The following is a 20631-nucleotide window of genomic DNA, read 5'->3' on the forward strand; positions in this document are numbered from 1 at the left end:
AAACCAAGCACTGAATGGAGACCTTAGATTTTACCGTTTTCACTGATTCTTTATTTAGTATTTTGCAGGCTTCAAAGTGTTTCACTAGTAATGTACAGGGATTTCTTAGAACCTTCCTTGCCCCACATTTGAATGTTGCTTTTCCAGGTGTTATAAGGAAGTTTCTTTATGCTTTGCTCCCTCCAGCGATGTGCATTTTGTAAGCACCTTGGAGCCACTATCAAATGCTGTGAAGAGAAATGCACCCAGATGTACCATTATCCTTGTGCTGCTGGAGCCGGCGCCTTTCAGGATCTCAGTCACTTCTTCCTTCTTTGTCCAGAACACATTGACCAAGCTCCTGAGAGATGTAAGTTTACTACAGATAACATCTAAAAACACTTACCGATGTAGTTACTTAAAATAACAGATGTTGTAAGTTCCCTAAGTGTTACTCTGCTTGTGGTAAAAGGTAGTATCATATAATACTGAAAGAGGTCTTCAGAAGAGATCCTTGGGGGAGCGAGGAGCCGGGGGAGAAATCTGTTATCAACAGTATCGTCAATGGTATATCCAAAAAGTTATTTGCTTGAAAATTCAAAGATAGTTTGCATGTTTTGTTTTTTTTTATTCTTATTTTAAGAATCTAACTACTGTATGCAAATAGATTTGCTGAGTATATGGTATTTTAATATGTACTATAAAGTATTAATAGGTCATTTAAAAAATTAAAATGTCTTTAACTCAATGTCTTTTACACTAAAAAAGAAAAACAAAAACTCCCTAGTTGGAAATTTGGAAGATGGTTCACTCAGGTGTTATTTTAGGATATATGTTGATAGGATCACCAAAACACTTTGGAGAATCTTGGAAAATGTATGGTCCTGATATTCTGTTAGTGCTTCTTCTTGATTCATCTGTCTTGGTTATGGTTATCTATTATCCTCAGTTGTCTTTTTTTCCCTTTCTTTTCCAAACAGTATTTTATAATTAGGTGAAAAGGTTTAAGTGTTTTAAATTTATGTTATACAGAAAATTATAGCTCTTTTCCTATGCCTTTCATTAAATAGAGATCTTACTTGTTTCTTAGTATATGGATTTCCAATGAGTATGCATGTTTTGGGTTCTTTCTTCCCCCTAGTAAATTGAATTTCCAGTCTGCTTGTGAAATTTCTGTAATTCAGTCTTTTTTTTTTTTTTTTAATGTCATCTCTTAGTTATCTGTTAGGTTTTACCTGTTTCTTAGAATGTCGATAAAGGCTTTTTCCCTATCTTTTCCAGCTTTGTGAAACATAAATACAGCTACCTCAGGCTTAAACTAATCTCAGACACAGTCTTCATAATTATTATTTTTTCTTTGTTCAGTACCCTAATTTTATCTTTAGTTATTTTGTGTCTACATGTATAATCATATTGCCCTTAATCCCGTAAAGACATAAATTATAGGGAAGGCAGACTGAAATGTCAGATTGTATTTAAGCTAATAAGGAATTTAAAGTTTTAAACATGTTTTGGATTATACACTGTTTCATCTGGGAGAAAAAGAACATTCACGCACAGCTACTATTACGGGTGTTGTTTATTTTAAGACCTCAGGAAGTGAATTACTTCACTAAGTGCACAGACTGTGATGCCAGTCATCAGAGTTGATTATATTCTGGGTGTTAAAGTGTTACCAACATGCTTTTCCAATTGAATAAAACAATTGTGGGTGTGTTTGAGAATTTTTATTTAGCCTTTTGTACATCATCATGATTTAGACTTCACTAAACAACATGCAAACTTTTCTATGACTATGGTTCCAACACAAGAAATTCTGTTACTCATTGACAGTACTACTTTCTCTTGCAGACTATGTTCACATAACATACATGATTTATATACATTTATATGTTAGGGATCATAAAAGGTTTTGTAAAATAATGAAATGTAAGAACTGAGGTGAGATAATTTACTGTCAGTTACCATGCAAAGTTCCTGCTGCCAACATAAAGCTAAAAAGAAACACTGAAATTGTTGGTGCCTTCCCCTGTCCCAGAGTAGACTTACAGAGACTCAAGGTAAGAAGAGAATTTGGCCAATGGTAAGAAGAGGGAGAGGACCGATGGGAAGGTCACGGTGAGGTCGACTCCCAGAGGAAGTGCCCTCCCTACGCCTGAGCCCGCCCGCGGGCTGCAGAACGCCCCAGCAGTCAGCGTGAAGAAGGGCGCGTGAGCGGTTGCCTGATTTGTAGTAATAAGAATTCACTGAGACCGTGTGTACATGCTACAGGGCAGTGGAAATTTGTCTCACAGTAGCTTAAGTAGATCCCACAGGGCAGTTTCTTGTAACAGCCCTCAATATAAGTCAGTGGTGTAGAACCAAAGCCCAGCTGAGCAAATTCTATTCCTTGGGGATCTTAAACAATGCAGCCTAAAGACACAGCTTTTTGACTCTCTGTTTTAATGCACGGATGTAAAGAATTGCCAATAGACTTTTGCAGAAATATACAGATGAGGTAATAGTCTTATAAAATCTTTCATTTGTATTTTCAGTTGTCCTAGTTGTCCGTCACAGCATGAAGCACTTTTTATGTTTTAGAGGTGGGGATATCTTACATGACAGTGTTATTATTAATGCTTAAATGACAACCAGTGAAAATCATATAGCCTTGTACCATATACATGTATACATATATGAATTACTGTACTAAAAGGTAGTTCTTTCAGCTCTTATCTAAGGCTCCAGTTATGGGTTTGCACCAAGTGTGATACTTGGTCCTGCTGGCTAAGCTCAGAGCCATGTGCAGTGGTAGTGAACTGAGTTAGTAGTATGATATCTTTTTTATGAAAGTTGAGAAATCTAAAAAAAAACATGGACCTCAAAAAATCGCAGCAAAGAGAGCATCTGTGAGCAGGACTGAGCCTTTCATCAGAAAATAATTTTGGGTGCTGCGTCCTGGAGACATGCTGGTCAGGACTGTCACCTTACTTTCACGCTGACGCCAGTGTCCACTAGCCTAGCCTGAAAATTTTACATTAAATATCCATTTAGGAGACACACCACATGTTCTTCCCAGGTAGTATTCTGCCCCTCAGGGAAGCCTAAATGGCAGAGAGCCAGCCGTGCAAGATCAGAGGAGAGAATTTTCCAGGTAGAGCGAACAGCTACTCTGCAGGCCATGTGGCATGAGCTTGGCTGATAGTGGAGGAGGCAGGAGTCACTGTGCTGGAGCTCGGTGTCTGCCAGGTGCATGGTGCAGAGCACATGCAGCTGGACGCAGGCCTTGTGAACAAGGGAAGGCGTTTGGATGTATCCTGTCTGCCGTGAGAAGTCTTTTGCAGGGTCTGAACCTGGGAACGATGCACCTCAAGCCACTTGGCCTCCCCCAGTGTGTTTACTCAGCTGTAGCTTCTTCTACTTCATTTTAACTCCCTAGCTAATATGTTATTAGCTGTGTCTCTCTTGACACCAAGTCCTGCAGCTTTTCTGTTCCCTTAAATCTGTCAGCCCAGTGACCTTTCTTTCCTCCCTTACCTGCCTGCTGTGTGGGCCACCCTCTCTGGACAGCATCCATGGTTTGCTTTTTCTTTCTGGAGATTCCATACTGATAGGCAAATCACCCTGCAGTGTCCTACCAGTGATGAAAACCTAGATCATAGAAGTTGTAACGTCGATGGAAGTAAGAAAGCTGTGCTGGTTTAGTCGTTTTTAAATCGACTGTCTGATGATACTTTCACTTCTGTTGCTCTTTCTTCCTGTGTGCTATCTAGGCTCTCTTAAGCAGTGGTCTCCCCTTCCAATCTGACCATGTTTAGAGACCCATGATAAGCCCCTATGTAATTTAGGCTCCATTTTTTTTGTCTTTCCTCCATTTCTTCTCAGTGACGTGTCTAAAGCTTGTCCTGTTGCTCCCCCTCCTCTCTTGCTCCCCCTACGTCATTTAGCTCCTTCATGCCGTGCCTGTGCTGGCACTTCTCCTTCTACTTTTGACCATTCTACTTTTGTGCGTACTTGGATATTCTTTGCCTTCCTTGCCCTTCCCGTGGGCATCAACATCTTTGAAGAGAGATTGACCTGGATTTTACTCCTGCCCTTCCTTAAATTGTCTTTAGCTGTAGTCTACTCCGTCTATTTTGCTTTCCCAACTGCTTAAAGAAAATGTTCACTTAGTCATTTGATTATTGCTTCAAACTTAATGCTTCTGTGACTTTCAGACATACATGTATGTATAAGTACATATACTTATGTCTGACATGACACACTACCCAGTAATATTTTCTTATGCATGACCTTCAAAAGGCCGTTTTAATATTTCTACAGATTTCTGTATGTTCTCACAGGTTGAACAAGTGGTTGGAACCAACTTTTTTCTATTATTTTTATATAATGCTTAATAGATCTTTTATGCTGATTCTTTTATGCTGAATATAATCGTGGAAGTTTTTTTTTTTTTTTGGCTCCATTTATTATATGAGGCATACTAATCAAGCAACATGACTATTGTCATCAAGGAATTGGTGGGAAATGTCATAGGATAAAAAGTAATCCTGCCACAGTGATGCACAGAATTATCTTGTTACAGAATGAGCTTTGCTACATAAAACAGGGCTGTGCAATAGAAATATAATGTGAGCAATATATGTAATTTTAATTTTTCCAATAGTTATTTTTTGTCTGAAATTAATCTTAACAATACATATTTAATCCAGTGTATCCAAAATGTTAATATGTCAACTTGTAATCAATAAAATTTTGAGCTATTCACAGTAATATTTTTTCCTGTTAAATCTTTGGAATTCAGAGTGTGTTTTATGTAAAGCACATGTCAGTTTGGACTAATCACGTTTCCATCACCCAGTTAGCTACATGTGACTGGTAGCTCCCAGGCAGGTTGAAGTTGCAGAGTAGCAAACTCTAGAAGTTTCACAGGATGAACTGAGTATCTGATAGAGTCCAGTATTTGCCACAATTTCTGTACATTCTGAGGGTAAGAAAAATCAAAGGTTAGTTTTTAAATGTACTTGAATGAGTTAAATATGACACTCTCTTTTAGTATTAAGAGAAATAATTTATTTTGTTGTCATTTCTATAAAAATGAATTCGTGTAATTTCATTTTTAATGCTTTCTTTTAAATATAATTAACTGGATTATATAATAATTTATTCTAAGCATACAGGGAAAGAAATAGTCAACAACCAAATGGGCATTTAGGTGTGGTAACGTTATATCGTCAGGGTTTATGTCTGAGCAAGAGTTTTAAAGGCCTCCTTGGAACGGGCTTGCAGTGCAGCAAAGGAACACGGTTACAGGCAGAAGAAACAGGATGCGTACAACCTCACAAGGGTTGAGCAGTCTGTTGTGTTGTGTTCTGTGCACAGCAAACTGCTTGATCTAACCAGGAAATAGTGAGTGTTCTGAGATTTAGTTGGAAAAGGAGAGAAGGCCCCCATTCCTTTTTTTTTTGCCTCAAAACCTCAAGAAACTTGTGGGTTTTTTTAAGGTGAGAAAGGAGGCACTGATAAAGTTTAAATTTAGGCAGGGCATAACAGTCGCAGAAAATTGCTCTGGATGTGTGGCTGATTAGGGAGAAGGTCAGAACCCTAGGCAAACATTCCATTCAGCAGGTAACTGCAGTTATTAATACCAAGACAGAGTGTGATGGACTGAGCTGTACAGATAGATGGAAGAGGGGTATAAGAACTGGTGTCCATTTGAGTATGTTGGGTTAGGGACAAGTTTAGGGTCAGTAGTGACACTAATGCTGCTTTACCCAGCAGGTCGAGAAAGAAGGGAGAGGTTTCGGTTTTAAAAATAAGTTTTATGCTAGAGGTGTAGAGATTGGGTGTTTTTAGAACACGTGGCTATTGAAGTCCGGAAAGATTTGAAAATAACATTTGAGGGTTAGATAGAAGTTTGGGGCTAGTGATAAGAGTTCTGAGAATTACGATGTTTTTATGGTGTAGAAGTTGATGTGATTACAAAGAAAAAAACTATGGGGGATTCGGAAAGGAGGAAGAGAATGGACTCCTGAGAGCCTCCAGCATTTGGAGGCCTTGTGGAGCTACAGAAGGAGCACAGGGCTTGAGATGGAGGCATGGGAAGCCTCAGGAGTTATCAGGAGAAAGCAGCTATCCTAGAACTCAAGGTAGGACACTTCAGTGTGAGTGCAATGCTGGCTGTCAGTGCTGCGACACGGCAAGAAAGGTAAGGCCCGAGAAGTTACGGGAGCTTCCGATGAGTGGCGGGTGAGCAGCTACCAGGCCCAGCTTACATCTCGAGGCAGCCCAGGGCCTGTCTGTGCGCTGCCCTCACACCGCAGATTTTGGTCTTTTTAACCATTCTATAAGGACTCTGTAAATAAGAGGTCTGTATAGCCAAAGACTTCTACAGCCCACAAGACCAGCTGCCAACTAACATCAGGTATAAGGAAAAGGAACAGATCATTAACCGTTTCTAGACTGGGGGAAAGGAAGGCACATAGGAAGGACTTGAAGCCAGAGAGGACTGACCAGCTCTTCAGAAAGCAAAAGAGAAGAAAATCCTATATATGATTTAAAACAGTCCTCAATCAGTTGATCAGACCGTTTAGTTGAGAGCATACTAAATGCAGTTACAGGCATACTCATATATATCACCAAATTGGTATGATTTTAGAATACATTCTTTTCCTTATTATATTGTAATATGCATGAGTTTAATTTTGTGCTGGGCAAGGCAATTTATTTTAGATGGTACAAGAAGTGTTAAAAAGTGCCATTCCTTTTAATCCACATTTAGTGATAGATGATGTTGATAATTATATGGATTTTTAATGTTTTGTTTTACAACTGGTAGTTAATATACATCAATATAGAATTAGTATATGAAGTATTGTATTTGTGTATGAATATGTAGCTTCCATCTTTAATGTTCTCCCTCATATGATATTTTCCAGTATTTAAAAACCCTTATTTGATTTGAATAATAATTAGTCTGTTTATGCTTAAGAAGCATCTTAATCTACTTGATATTAGCATTTCTTAATTTTGTCTCTTTAGTTAATTTCAAAACCTTATGTATAATATCCAGATAAAAATGTTTGTTTTTGCACTGCAACGCGTCTCTCAGTTCATATTTTCCTTTTTGATTCTTTTCGGCAAGTATATATTGAACATTAACTAGGTGCCCAGGATTATCATTGGTATTAGGGATATAAAATAAAATAAGAACTGCATATGGTCTCAGGTAGATGTAGGCACAAATAATTGCAAAACTATATGATTAAATTTAATGTGACTAAAATTAGATTAAAGATAGTATAATGTTTTTATTGAGACCTTATTCTGATTGGATATCAGTTCAATGTGGATAATTTCACGTGTCTGAAAGATTTACCATGAAAATTCCCTTCGAGTGATTTTTTTAAACTGTAAAGTCAGAGAAATATTAAATTCTTATACAACAATTTCGTTGTTTTACTGTTAATTATAGCAAAGGAAGATGCAAACTGTGCAGTGTGCGACAGCCCGGGAGACCTCTTAGATCAGTTCTTTTGTACTACTTGTGGTCAGCACTATCATGGAATGTGCCTGGATATAGCGGTTACTCCATTAAAACGGGCAGGTTGGCAATGTCCTGAGTGCAAAGTGTGCCAGAACTGCAAGTAAGTTTTAATTTCAACTCAAAGGTGTGTATTGAGTTTAAGACAGACCCTATTATTAGGTCCTAAAGGTTTGTGTAAATATGGTAAAGGTTGTTCATGCTGCAGCTGTATTCGTTCACACTGACTTCATCATGTCTTTAAAACTTGCTAGATATTTATTAACTTATATTACTTTGAAACAAGTCTAAACAAAAAATAATTTTAACAGTTTAAATTCCTGGTTGCCTAAAAAGCCAGTTTAAGTTTGCCAACAATTTTAAATGAATGATTTTAACAATTAAAAGTAAGCATTAGAAAAATAAAGCAGCTCCCCCCCCCCTCTTTTTCCTGAGGGACACTGGGGGTGAAATTTAATAGGAAAATAAACCATTCACTATGGAAAGTAGTTATTAGAGTGAGCCAAAGAATCGGTGATAAGTTTCAGTTTCTATTCCAGGAGGAACAACTGATACTAAATCTACTGTTTTAAAAGAAATTTCCATCTATCTGAAAGGCAGTTACCTTCACTGTAATCCTGAAACAAAATGTTGTATGGATGTAAATGTTTGCAGTGGGGTTATCTTTTCTTGTTTGTTTTATTCCGTCCTCTGATCATTGCTCCAGTCTTTTCTGTGATTTTTTTTTTTTTTTTTCATGCTACTAATTAATTAGCATGATAATTTGGGGATGTTACCTCCATCTACAGCAGTCTTCAAATTGTTTACAAGCGGAGAATTTTTATAAGAAATGATGCTCACCATTGCCACGTTCAGTCTGTTTTATTTGTAATTTAATTTGACAACAATAAGCATCAATATCTTAGAATTATGTGGAATAAATAAGACCGCGTGAAAATATCAGTAAACACTTAGTTGATACCTAGCCTATGCCTAGCTTCTTGAGAAGGAATAAGAGGTGAGGAAAAGAGTGCTATTCTTCTAGGATCTTTCCACATAGCTGAAGAGATACAATGTGCAATTGTACATGTAGAATTTGTTAAATTAAATAAGAAATTACTGAAGGCCAACTAACCGATCTTCCTTTTTACTTCTGTTTATCCCCAGGTTTTATTCAGCGGTTCCTCTCTCAGCTCTTCTTGCATTCCCTAGTTTTTCTTTTCCCCTCCTCTTGAATTAAATTCTTAGTTTCTGATAGGGATGAACAATCAAGAATCAAGGCACAGACTATGGACAGGACAAGGGCCCAATCTTCAGGGTAAAAAAGTGTTCAGGGGAAGATTTTAGGTTTTTAATTACAATTCCTAATAATTATGACAATATTATTATTCTTGTATCTGTTTATTTAGCATTTATTATTTAATGGATGTTCTTAGCTCTTCAGCCAGAATTACATTTAATTCTCGTGGTAATCTTTGATTTTCATTCACATTTTGTACTTGAAGCCAAGAGGACTCAAGTCTGAGTTAGTCAGAAGTCTCACAGCTAGAAAAATAGAAGTCTGAACGCAAATGTAGGTCAGATCCAAATTTGATCCTCTCTGTATTATATCACACTGTTCTTCCAGTTCACCGTGCCAGGATTTGTTCCTTTCCATGCAGCATCACCTATTGGTTACCACTCCTTGCCCAAAAGAAGATGGGTATGGGATGTTTAAAAATAAACATCAAAATCACTCTTCTTGCTTTAACCCCTCCTTCTCTGCAGGAATCCTAAAATGACCAAAGCAGGTTCACCATAGGTGAGCGTTCAGTAAGGATAGTCCTTTAGAGACCTTTGGAAGACGTCTGTCTCGTCCTCTGGAGGGTTTGCACTGTCATTATCTGGGCATAGGCAGAACTGACACTGAGGGCATTTATGGACTGGGCAGTTCCCAGGACAGATTCTTCTCATGATTACTTATGTCACAAACATAAGTTTAAAGATAAGGCATCATTAATGCTATCTTATTTTTTAGACAATCGGGAGAAGATAGCAAGATGCTAGTGTGTGATACGTGTGACAAAGGGTATCATACTTTTTGTCTTCAACCAGTTATGAAATCAGTACCAACCAATGGCTGGAAATGCAAAGTAAGTTGTTTATTTTTTTAAGAAAAATATCATCTGTATGTTTTTTTTTTAATATATAGAGCAGACAAATCAGATACCTATTCAAATCTGTATATTTCATTCAACTTACAAAAAATTTAATTGATGTATAATTGATAAACAGCAAACGGCACACATATAAAGTCTGTAATTTAATTAGACACATGTACACTCATGAAACCATCATCATCTTCAAGATAACGAACAAATTTACAACCCCTGAAAGTTCCCAGGTGCCCTTGGGAGTTCCTCTGTTCTCACTGTTCACTGTACTGCTCCCTCTGATTTTCCAGACAGTATGGTTTCTCTCACCATAGATTAGTTTGCATTTTCTAGAATTTTATGTAAGTGGTGTCATATAATATATACCATTTTCTTTTTTTGGGGGGTGGGCATTTTTTAAAACCCAACATAATTATTTTGAAGTTCACCCCCAATGTTGCACATACCAGCAGTGATTCCTTTTAATTGCTGAATAGTAGAAGCGACTTAGCAGCAGCAGCAGCAGAAGTACCAGAATTTGTTCATTGAGTCACCTAGTGGTGAACATTTGGGTTCTTTACAGTTTTAGGCTGTTTTCAAAAGTGCTGCTTATGAACCTATCATCTAACATAAATATCTATATGGTACTTCATGGCTAAGGAATTGTTCCTGAATGATTCACCTTTAATCTTCGAAACTCTTTGAAGTAGGTAGTATCCCTGTATGCAGATACTAAAATAGGTATATTTTTTAAATCTGTTAATTTAAAATCCAGAAATAAAGCAGAGTATATTTGGTTAGATTGACTTTTAGATGATTTTATTGTGATTTCACATGTATATATATTTGTGTGTATTTATGTATAAACTTGTATTAAATATTTGGAATCATTGTATATGCATATGTATATTGTTCCTCCCCCATAGTAGTTTTAATAAGTGCTTATTCATTTAGATCTCTGTTGTTTTTAGATGTAAAGTTTCTTTCAGGTTTTGAGAGTTAGGATCTGCAGACATTTTCCCACTTCTTTTTCAGTACTTATGATACCAGTCTTTCTGCTTGGTAGGATGCTTTTAATAAGGTGTATTTTCAGCTATTTAAAGTTTTTTCTAGGTAGTCTTTCAGTCAGTGATTCTCCCCAGCTCCATCTCTTCTGTTGCCTTTGCATCTTTATGACCTTGAGGTGTTGCATTCTGAGTTTCTGTAAGCTTCCTGAGGAACTTATGGAGGCTCTGTTGTCTGAATCTCTAAATGCTATAGGCTAGCTGAGAACTCTACCCACTGGGCAGTTAGTATAGTACTAGGTAACACCACCAGTACTCTTGCCTGGAAAATCCCATGGATGGAGGAACCTGGGAGGCTGCAGTCCATGGGGTCTCGAAGAGTCGGACATGACTGAGCGACTTCACTTTCACTTTTTACTTTCATGCATTGGAGAAGGAAATGGCAACTCACTCCAGTGTTCTTGCCTGGAGAATCCCAGGGATGGGGGAGCCTGGTGGGCTGCCGTCTATGGGGTCGCACAGAGTCGGACACGACTGAAGCGACTCAGCAGCAGCAGCAGCAGATAACAACAAATTGAGATTTATTTGTTCATGGAAGCCAAAATATTCACATTCTTAAAGTGAAAGTAGAAGATGAGAATAACTCAGGTTTACCTTTAATTCCCAACTAGCTGAATAAAACTGTATTTTCTGTTAGGAAGATGTTTACAAACATTATTTACTTTGATTTTTTGAATGTTCTCTAGGATGAGTCAGTCATAAAAATAGTTAATTTGCTTCCTTTGAAATCTATAGGGTAAACTAATAAATTTAGAACTGGTGAGGGACTAGCAATTAAGTGAATTGCCTGAGTTACTAATTTGCAGAGGTAGAAGAGAGACTAAAATCCATGTTTCTTGTATTACATTTTAATGCTTTATCCAATATATTATGCTCCCTGTGCTATCATACTAACTTGAGGAACAGAGTAGTTGTTTTTTTTCCCCGGAGCAAGAAGGGGGGCGGCTTGTGGGCTGGGCTTGTGGGATCTTAGTTCTCCCGCCAGGGATTGAACCCATGCCACCTACATTGGGAGCACAGGCTTAACCACTGGACCACCAGGGGAGTTCTAAGGAATATTAATCTGATTTTCATCTATGTTAGGATTTGGATCCTAGAGAACTAAAGACTTTCTAGATCCATTGGGCATCTCTACATACCCCCTCAGGCTGAAATTTTTTTTTTTAATTATTATTGTAGTCTTAATTTCAGAGTAGACATGAAGCTAGGCATAAAGTTCTTTGATTTATGGTAATTACACTGGCTTAACCTAGAAAATATTAATCTAAAATAATTTTGCTTTTTAAACTACATTGCCAAGATGTGGTTTAATAGAATGGCATTCTTTGTCTTTCATAATGTTCATACAAAGAATGCCTTTTGTATAATAAGTATTTGTATAAAAGTAGTTTGATAAAGCCAGGACTGGGTTTACTGTGTTCAGAGTAATTGGACCTCAAAAGTGCCAACCAGCAATTCCTTGCACGGCAGATGTAATGAATAAAGTGATACTCAAAAACTTAAGAAACCTTTTTGGTCCAGAAGTGAACTGTAATGGCACAGTTGAAATCTGTAGTAAACGGGGGTATTAATTCAATTGTTTCTAAAACGCAGGCGTTTCCCTTTATAAATTACCCTTTGGTGTTTGCGGTTCCTGTTGTCAGGCGATGTGTGTGAAGAATCCCCTGGCTCCGCGGGTGCTGCTCACTGCTGCCCGAGCAGATTCCCTGTGCGGTCCACAGCCTCATTCTTAACTGTGCAAAATCTTGCATCTTTCACACGTCTTAGAGAGCACTTGGGACTAACATTAACAACAAATATACAAATGCTAAGTGCAGTTGAAAGTGCAAGTGTTAGTCGCTCAGTCGTGTCCGAGCCTTTGTGACCTCCATGCACTGTACAGTCCGCTAGGCTCCTCTGTCCATGGGTTTCCCCAGGCAAGAATACTGGAGTGGGTAGCTATTCCCTTCTCCAGGAGATCTTCCCGACCCAGGGATCGAACCCGGATCTCTCGCACTGTAGGCGAATTCTTTACGTCTGAGCAGTTACATTTACAGTTACATTTTATATTAAATGTATACATTTATATTAACTTTTATATTAGAGCAGTTACATTTTATATTAACTTTTTTAGAAAATTGATTATCTTGTGGGACCTTCGTTCCCGACCAGGGATTGAACCCCAACCACTTGACCGCCAGGGAATTCCCTGTATTTTTTAGAGTTAGCATTTCCATGAAAAATGTCAGGGTCTCAGGAAACATGTAGACCGTAAAGAATACACCTGCGGTCTCCCTGCGCCCTCGCACTCTAGTCCTAAGGCCACAGAAACGCGCTTCTATCACCTCTGCCCTTGATTTTGCGCTCGGGTTCCTGCTGGTGTCCGCATCCTTCCGGCTGGAGGGGCGTGGCCTTCAGGGGCGGGGCGGGCGGGGCCCTGAGGGGGCGGGGCGGAGATAGAGGAGGTCGTTGGAAGCCGAGGCCTCGCGGTTTGCCTGTAGGAGGCGTCCCCGCGCGGGGCTTTCAGGCCCCGAGGTGGCTCCAGCCTGGGGCTGCTTCCCGAAGCTGCCTGCGGGGACGCGGTGCTGGCCGGTGGTGCGGTAGGTGTTGGTGGTCCTTCCTCGGAGAGTCTTGGAAAGGGCGGCGATCCTGCTGGTAGGTTCCTGGGGATGGGGCCTGGGTGGGGCGGTAGAAGGAGGTGCCGGGGGCCGCTCCCCGCGCCCCGCTCCACCCCGTGGGAGGGCCGGCACCTGGACCTGCCGGCGCGCACCTGGTCCTAGGGCGTGGGGCATAGCAGGGCGGGGCCTAGCCCGCGGGTAACGGCTCTCAGGTGTGGTCACCTGGGAGGGCGACCCCGGGGCGGAGGCGGCTCGGGCTCCTGCAACCTCGGAGCAGTGGCTTCCTGGCTGCGGGATGGGGCGCTTCCGCGGGTTGTCCCATGGTTTGGTTTGGTTCGGTTCCGGGTTGAAAAAAGAAATCTGCGTCGGATGCGTTTGTATGTTTACCCTTAATCTCCACCACCGCTCTTCTTTTTACTTTTCTGAAATAGGAAGTTGAATTCGTGATCGCTTCCTTCGCTTTCCTAAGGAAGAGATATTTTAGACTATAAATTTAACTTTGATTATAGCTTTGGCTGCACTCACATTTTTTGTACTGGTAACTTCAGGCACATTGATTTTTTTAGGTTGTACTTAAACATATTAGATTCTGCTTTAATTGTGTTAAATCAGACAGTTTCGCTAGTGTAGCTTTATGACGTATATTTGGATGCCTTCCAATGGTGACGTTTTAAACTTGTAGTATTTGTGTTTATTAATTAAATGAAGCTCTTTCCCCCTGTTTTTTGGCCGTTTGATTCAACAGCATATTCAGATGTACTTAGATTGACCACTACCAATTTCTCCTTGCATTTTGCTCTTTTTTTTTTTCCTTTAAAAAACTATTTTGTGCTGGTTATTAAGCAGGTATGTCAGGCTAATGATGATCTGCTTTTTATCAGTGTAAAACTACTCTGTATTCTGTGTATGCCCCCTTTTTGGGAGGAGGGAACCAGATATTTTGCTTTGCTTGACAATATGGCCGTGCGGGGTTTTAGTTTACAAGCTGAATATGATCTTTTCACATCGTTATATTGGATCCTTCTGTGTCTTTTAACTGTACCTTTTGAAGGGTTTAATAGTCAAGCACTTAGATTAATGGATGTAATTGAAATGCTTGGCTGATTTAAGACAAGTCTGTTCTTTTAGCTTTCTGTTTTTCAGTTCTTTTTATTCCATGCAATGATTGCAATTCAGAATCGTATTTTATGAATATTAAGTTATAAATGAAACTTTAAAATTTTCTGCTCATGTTTCCCATTGAAAAGGAAGAAATCAGAAGTTTTCTCTCTGCCTGCTGTCTTAAATTAACCCAGACTGTAGACCATGTCACTTTTTCTTTGCAGGGGGAAAAAATCTTCTCTGTAGTTTACAATGTCATCTCATTACTAGTCTTTTGGAGACATGGTTATGCACCTCTGTTTTTAAAAAATCTTAAATTTACTGGACTCTTACAAACCTGAAAGAGACTATTGCCTTCCACCTATGACACGAATTTCGTCTGGCAGAGTTTTGCATTACAACTTTTTTCTTTTTACTCTGGAAACTTTTTCTTTCCGTGTTGACCCTTGTCATTCTCCTTTTAGGTCCAATGGAGAGATCTAGAGAAGTGTTGATTAAATTCACCTTCTTTCTTTTTTTAAAACACATTTACCTTCTTTACTTTCTCTTTAATAATCTTTAGTAGCATCTAGGTAATTTTGTTTTCTGTTTTAAATCATTATTTTCTTTGTTGTGGTTTTCATTATCTTGGAAAATGTGTCCAGAATTCGGAGTTTATTTCTGGAGGTTGTTCTCTGGCTTCCTTTTGTGCTGCCCTCTTACTGATTTGTTTTCAGTAATTGCTGCTATTTTTCACGTGGCAGAATTTATAATACTGCTGAGAATATGAGTAGATAGTGCAGTGTGTTTTCTTCTGTTCTATGGAGGTATTATAAAGTGATTAAAAAGATTAGGCAGTGGAGTCAAATCTCAGGTTTTTCACTTAGTAAATACAAGATCTTTGGCAATTTATTTGACTTCTGTAAGCCAAGTTTCATTTTGTAGCTAAAGTCCTTCCCTCACAGGGGTGTTGGATTTAGTGAAATGATTGTAAAGTGCTCAGCATATTGCTTGACATAAGTGCTCAATTATCCTGGAGTTTTTCATAGGAGTACTTACCCTCTGAGCAGTTTGAAGAGTGATACTCTTCTTCCACTGTTGAATTCTTTCATATGTTTATAGTCTTTTATATGTTTATAGTTTATAGTTTGAGTCAGACACTGTGGTGGAGGCTGGAGGTACAGGGGCAGCTAGGTGTGCTTTCCTGGAGGTGTCAGTCTAGTGTGGCTGTTTGAACTGAGGTAGAGATGCTCCTTTCAGGATCTTGTATACCAGTCATTGTCCCACAGCTTTCTTTTCTCTGTTTCTCTCTTGAGAACGGCAGTGTGCTGGTATATGATGCATTTTAAAAGGCTTTATTTGGGAGTAATTTCAAACTTTAAAAGCAAGAAAAATAAAAATAATGCCCATATGCTGTTTACCTGGATTCTTTAGTTGTTGGGATTTCAGTAAGGTCATCATGCCCTTTCTCCTTTCTACCTCCTCCCTGCCCACTCCACCCTGTGTATTATTTTTTTTTTTCCCCTGAACCATTTGAAGGGTGAGTTACACCATGTTCCCTTTACCCTTAAGTATGTAAATGTGTATTTCTTAATAATGAGGATATTCTTACATAATCACTGCACTATTATCACTCTGCACATTTATATCCATCTAGTCTACCCTTCGTATTTCAACTTGTCACTCGATTTAATGTCCTTACAGTGTGTGCCTCTTCCCTGTAGGTTCCAGGATCTAGTCTAGGGTCAGGTGTTCCATTTGGTTGTAGTGCTTCTTTAGACTCCTTTAATCTGCAAAGTTTCTTAAACCCTCCTTTGTCTGTTTGATATTGACAGTGTTGAATAGTAAGAGTTTTTCCTCACATACCTGGATTATTTGTTTGTTTGTTTTAATCACAAATGGAACTTTGCTCCTTTTGTCTTTGTCTGACACATCCTCACGATTATATGGTTCCTCATTCTTGGCCAGAAGATTGAGCAAGTCTGTGCCCTTGGCAGGCCCTCCCCTGGATGCACCTGGAGCTTCCTTCTCCCTCACAGGCGATGTGAGTTGTGAGCATCTGCGCAGGTTTCTCCACTTGTTTTTCCCTCTTGTATCTAAAAAAGTGTTATGTGAGGAGACACTTGACCTTGCAAATAACTTATTGCTCCTCAAAATTTTCTCCAAGATGATAGGAACCAATGCCTGATGCAGTGTTTTAACCTGGTTTTTGTAAAATATGCTTTTCTAAGTAAACGTTTACCTGTCAACCTCTGCATTCTGTTGTAATCCCGAATCCGCCCTTCTTTCACATGTTAAAATGATTTGTATTTTGTCAGTACTGACTCATGGATTCTTGTTCTTGTCAATAATTTATTACCTGATTTGTTTTGTGCTCCGATTGTTCCATCTTTGCCTTTGGTGCTCTTTTCAAGCTGGCTCCTGTGTTTTTGTTTGATGTCCTCCCATTTATTTGAGCACTTCATTGTATTTGGGCATAGCAAGATATTCCAAAGTCATCTTATACCTTCCCTGCCCTGGACTCGGTAGTCCTCCTTTCTGTAAATAGGCCGTGTTCATTTAGTGGACATGGGCTCCTGGCTTTGCTCACTGCTCTGTGGGTGTTTGCTTCTTTGTCCTCTCATCAAGTGAGGCAGGAACTACATGCCTGCACACACACTTACACATGTGCATGTGTACAAGTACACACGTAAGTATGTGTGTACTCACATATGGACATTATTTACAAATGATGAATTTAAACCAGTACCCCAACTCTGACCCCTCCCGCCGAGTTCTTTGCCACCCCTCATGCTTACGTATCCATTCTTGTATCTCGCATAGTGAGAATCCTTGTGCTTTGCCTGTTATTCCTGAAGTGTTTTTAATTTCTCATTCTTGGCTTATTTAGTTTTTAAAAGTACATAGGATATTAACATTGTTTCAAAAACTTTTGGTTTATCCTTCCTGTGTGTATTTTTTTAACGGTAAGCAAACATGTTTCCCTTTTCTACACTGAGGGTAGCATATTGTTATATGTGCTCTTTGGCATGTTACTTTTTTTACTTATTATCTGGAATTCATTTCAGTTTATAGAAATCTTCCTCATTCCTTTTTTTTCCCTTATATTTGAAACAGTTTTCCAACCTGTGACCTATGCTTCAGTATTTAGGTCGTTCCTAGTATTTTACATTAGAATGATTCTGTAGTCAGTAACTTTGTGCATATGGGAGCAAATCTCTAGAATAAATTCCTAGAAGTGGGTTTGTTGGCTGGGGTGGGGGGATAAATGCACATGTAATTTTGTTTGGTATTGTCAAATTCCCTTTCACGGGACTTGCGTCAGTTCCTGCTGCCGCCACTCACGCGTGAGAGAACTTTTCTACATTCTTGCCAATAGGGTGTCCTATTTGGCTTTTGATTTTTTGCCTGTCTTATGAGTGAAAAATGTTCCCTCAATGTAGTTTAATTTTCATTTCTCTCTAGTGAAGTTGGCCATGTTTTTTTATGCTTAAGGGTCATTTTCACCCCTTTTTATGAGTAGTCTTTTCTTGTGTTTTGTGTGTTACTCTTGAAGATTTTGACCCCTACCCCACCCCAATTAAGAGTTCCTTATATGATCAGGATATAAGGCCCTTATCTGTGTTGTATGATGCAAGTATTTTCTTCCAGTTTATTTGCCTTTTGACTTTGCCTGTGGGGTGTTTTTTTGTTTGGTTTTTTTTTGCCATGTAAAAGTTTATTTTTATGTAGTCAGATTTATCAGTCTTCTGTTGCTTCTGAAGTTTTTAGTTAAAATTAGAAAGCCTTTGCCTATACTGAGGTTATATGAGAGTTCATATGTTTTTCTAGTTTCTGCATTATTTTTTTATGTATGACTCTAATCCAGTTTTCGTAGTATCCTGCCAGGCTTCTCTGTCCATGGGATTTTTCTGGGCAAGAATACTGGGAGTGGGTTGCCATTTCCTCCTCCGGAGGATCTTCCAGACCCAAGGATGGAACCCACATCTCCTGCTTTGGCAGGCAGATTCTTTACCCCTGAGCCACCTGGGAAGCATGTGAACTCTAGGCTCCATGAAAAATCTTACTGAAATTTTTATCAGGGTTACTTTAAATGTAATGTTGATAGTGACATCTTGATGTTAGGACATCCTAAGAACACGGTATGTCTTTATATTTGTTCAATCCTGGTTTAAAGTCTTCTAGGAATGCTTTCTAATTTTCCTTGTATAGGTTTTAGACATTTCTTTGTTGTTGTTCAGTTGCTCAGTCGTCTCTTACTCTTTGTGACCCCATGGACTGCATCACGCCACGCTTCCCTGTCCGTCACCGTCTCCTCTAACTTGCTCAAACTCATGGCCATTGAGTCGGTGATGCCGGCCAACCATCTCATCCTCTGTCATCCCCTTCTCCTCCTGCCCTCAATCTTTCCCAGCATCAGGGTCCTTTCCAGTGAGTTCGCTCTTCGCATCAGGTAGCCAGAGTATTGGAGCTTCAGCATCAGTCCTTCCAGTGAATATTCAGAATTTATTTCCTTTAGGATTTAGGTCCAACTCTCACATCCATACATGACTACCGGAAAAACCATAGCCTTGACTAGACAGACCTTTGTTGGCAAAGTAATGTCTCTGCATTTTAATATGCTGTCTAGGTTGGTCATCACTTTTCTTCCAAGGAGCAAGCGTCTTTTAATTTCATGGCTGCAGTCACCATCTGCAGTGATCTTGGAGCCCAAGAAAATAAAGTCTCTCACTGTTTCCATTGTTTCCCCATCTATTTGCCATGAAGTAATGCAACCAGATGCCACCATCTTCCTTTTTGAATGTTGAATTTTAAGCCAGCTTTTTCACTCCTCTTTCTCCTTCATCAAGACAGAAAGCTTTGTGTCAGGAGGGTGGTATCATCTGCATATCTGAGGTTATTGATACTTCTCCCGGCTTGATTCCAGCTTGTGCTTCATCCAGCCTGATGTACTCTGCATATAAGTTAAATAAGCAGGGTGACAATATACAGCCTCGATGTACTCCTTTCCCAATTTGGAACCAGTCCGTTGTTCTATGACCAGTTCTAACTGTTGCTTCTTGACCCATATGCAGGTTTCTCAGGAAGCAGGTAAGGTGGTCTGGTATTCTCATCTCTTGAAGAATTTTCCACAGTTTGTTGTGATCCACACAGTCAAAGGCTTTAGCGTAGTCAATAAAGTAAATGTTTTCCTGGAATTCTCCAGCTTTTTCAGTGATCAAACAGACGTTGGCAATTTAATCGCTGGTTCCTCTGCCTTTTCTGAATCCAGTTTGAACCATCTGAGAGTTCTCTTAAGTTTCTTCTCAAACATTTTCTCTATTTTGTTGATGGTATAAATTGGACTCTCCCATTCATTATGTCTTTTAACTAGTTATTGTTTGTGCATGTAAATTCTATTGAATTTTATTGCTAATTTTATATCTTGCTATTTAAATTCTTTTATTACATTTAAAATAGATTCTCTAGGATTTCCGAGTGTGCTGTCATCTACAAGTACTGTTAGTTCTTCTCTTCCTTTTCTTGCCTCTGTTTTCATTTGTTTCGGTGTTTACGTTGATTCAGAACCATGTTAAACAGTGGAGATAGTAGGCATCCTTGCTTCCTTTCTGCCCTTAGTGGGAATGTCTCTAGGATTCCCCAGTTAGAAACAAAATGCTGGCTTTTGAGTTGAAATTTGTGTGTATCTCACATTAAGGAAATACCCACGCTTTTTTATTGTCTGCAAAGTTTTTTTTTTAATTAGGAGTGGATTTTAATTTTTTTGCAAAGGCCTTTTCAACATCTAGTGAAATAGTTTATCTTCTCAGACCTAATAATATGTTAAATTTTATTATCATGTTTTTTTCTAAAATTTAACCATCCTTTTTTTTTTTTTTTAATAAACTCCATTTGGCATGGTTTTATTATTTTCTTAATTTGCTATTGGAGTTTGTTTTCTAACATTTTAGGGTTTTGGCATCAATATGTATGAGCACATCCACTTTATAATCTGTATACAGACTTGAGCAGATCTGTGGTTCATGCTCATTTCTCTTTTTTTAGTGAACATCTCTTTTATATCAAAATGGCAGCTCAAAAAGAAAGTTCCTTTTTAGTGGTGATTTAGATTGCAAAGTTGGGGTTGAGTAATGAGCATCCCACAGTTTATGAGCCTTGTGCCCTGGGTGTTAAGGCCACCTTGCTCACGGGCCCAGAGGAGGTGTCCCAGGCCTCTGCCAGGCCTGCCATCAGTAGTTCTTTGCTAAGGATGGTGCCACTCTCTGTTCTGAAAATAC

General features: G+C 38.9%; 1 protein-coding gene across 18 annotated transcripts in view; it reads left to right on the forward strand.

Moving 5' to 3' along the window:
- Positions 1 to 20631, forward strand: part of KMT2C (lysine methyltransferase 2C) — a 254936-nt gene that overhangs the window by 138375 nt on the left and 95930 nt on the right. For all 18 annotated transcript variants that reach the window (XR_003510636.1, XM_027538533.1, XM_027538516.1 and 15 more), the window contains exons 7-9: positions 187 to 349; positions 7433 to 7604; positions 9498 to 9612. Coding sequence is in view for 17 of the 18 variants with exons in the window: in XM_027538533.1 (XP_027394334.1) it covers positions 187 to 349; positions 7433 to 7604; positions 9498 to 9612 (450 nt within the window). In the remaining variant the exon portion in view is untranslated. The remainder of the gene's footprint in view (positions 1 to 186; positions 350 to 7432; positions 7605 to 9497; positions 9613 to 20631) is intronic.

The sequence above is a fragment of the Bos indicus x Bos taurus genome, chromosome 4 (genome assembly GCF_003369695.1).
Source record: "Bos indicus x Bos taurus breed Angus x Brahman F1 hybrid chromosome 4, Bos_hybrid_MaternalHap_v2.0, whole genome shotgun sequence".
NCBI classification, from domain to species: domain Eukaryota; kingdom Metazoa; phylum Chordata; class Mammalia; order Artiodactyla; family Bovidae; genus Bos; species Bos indicus x Bos taurus.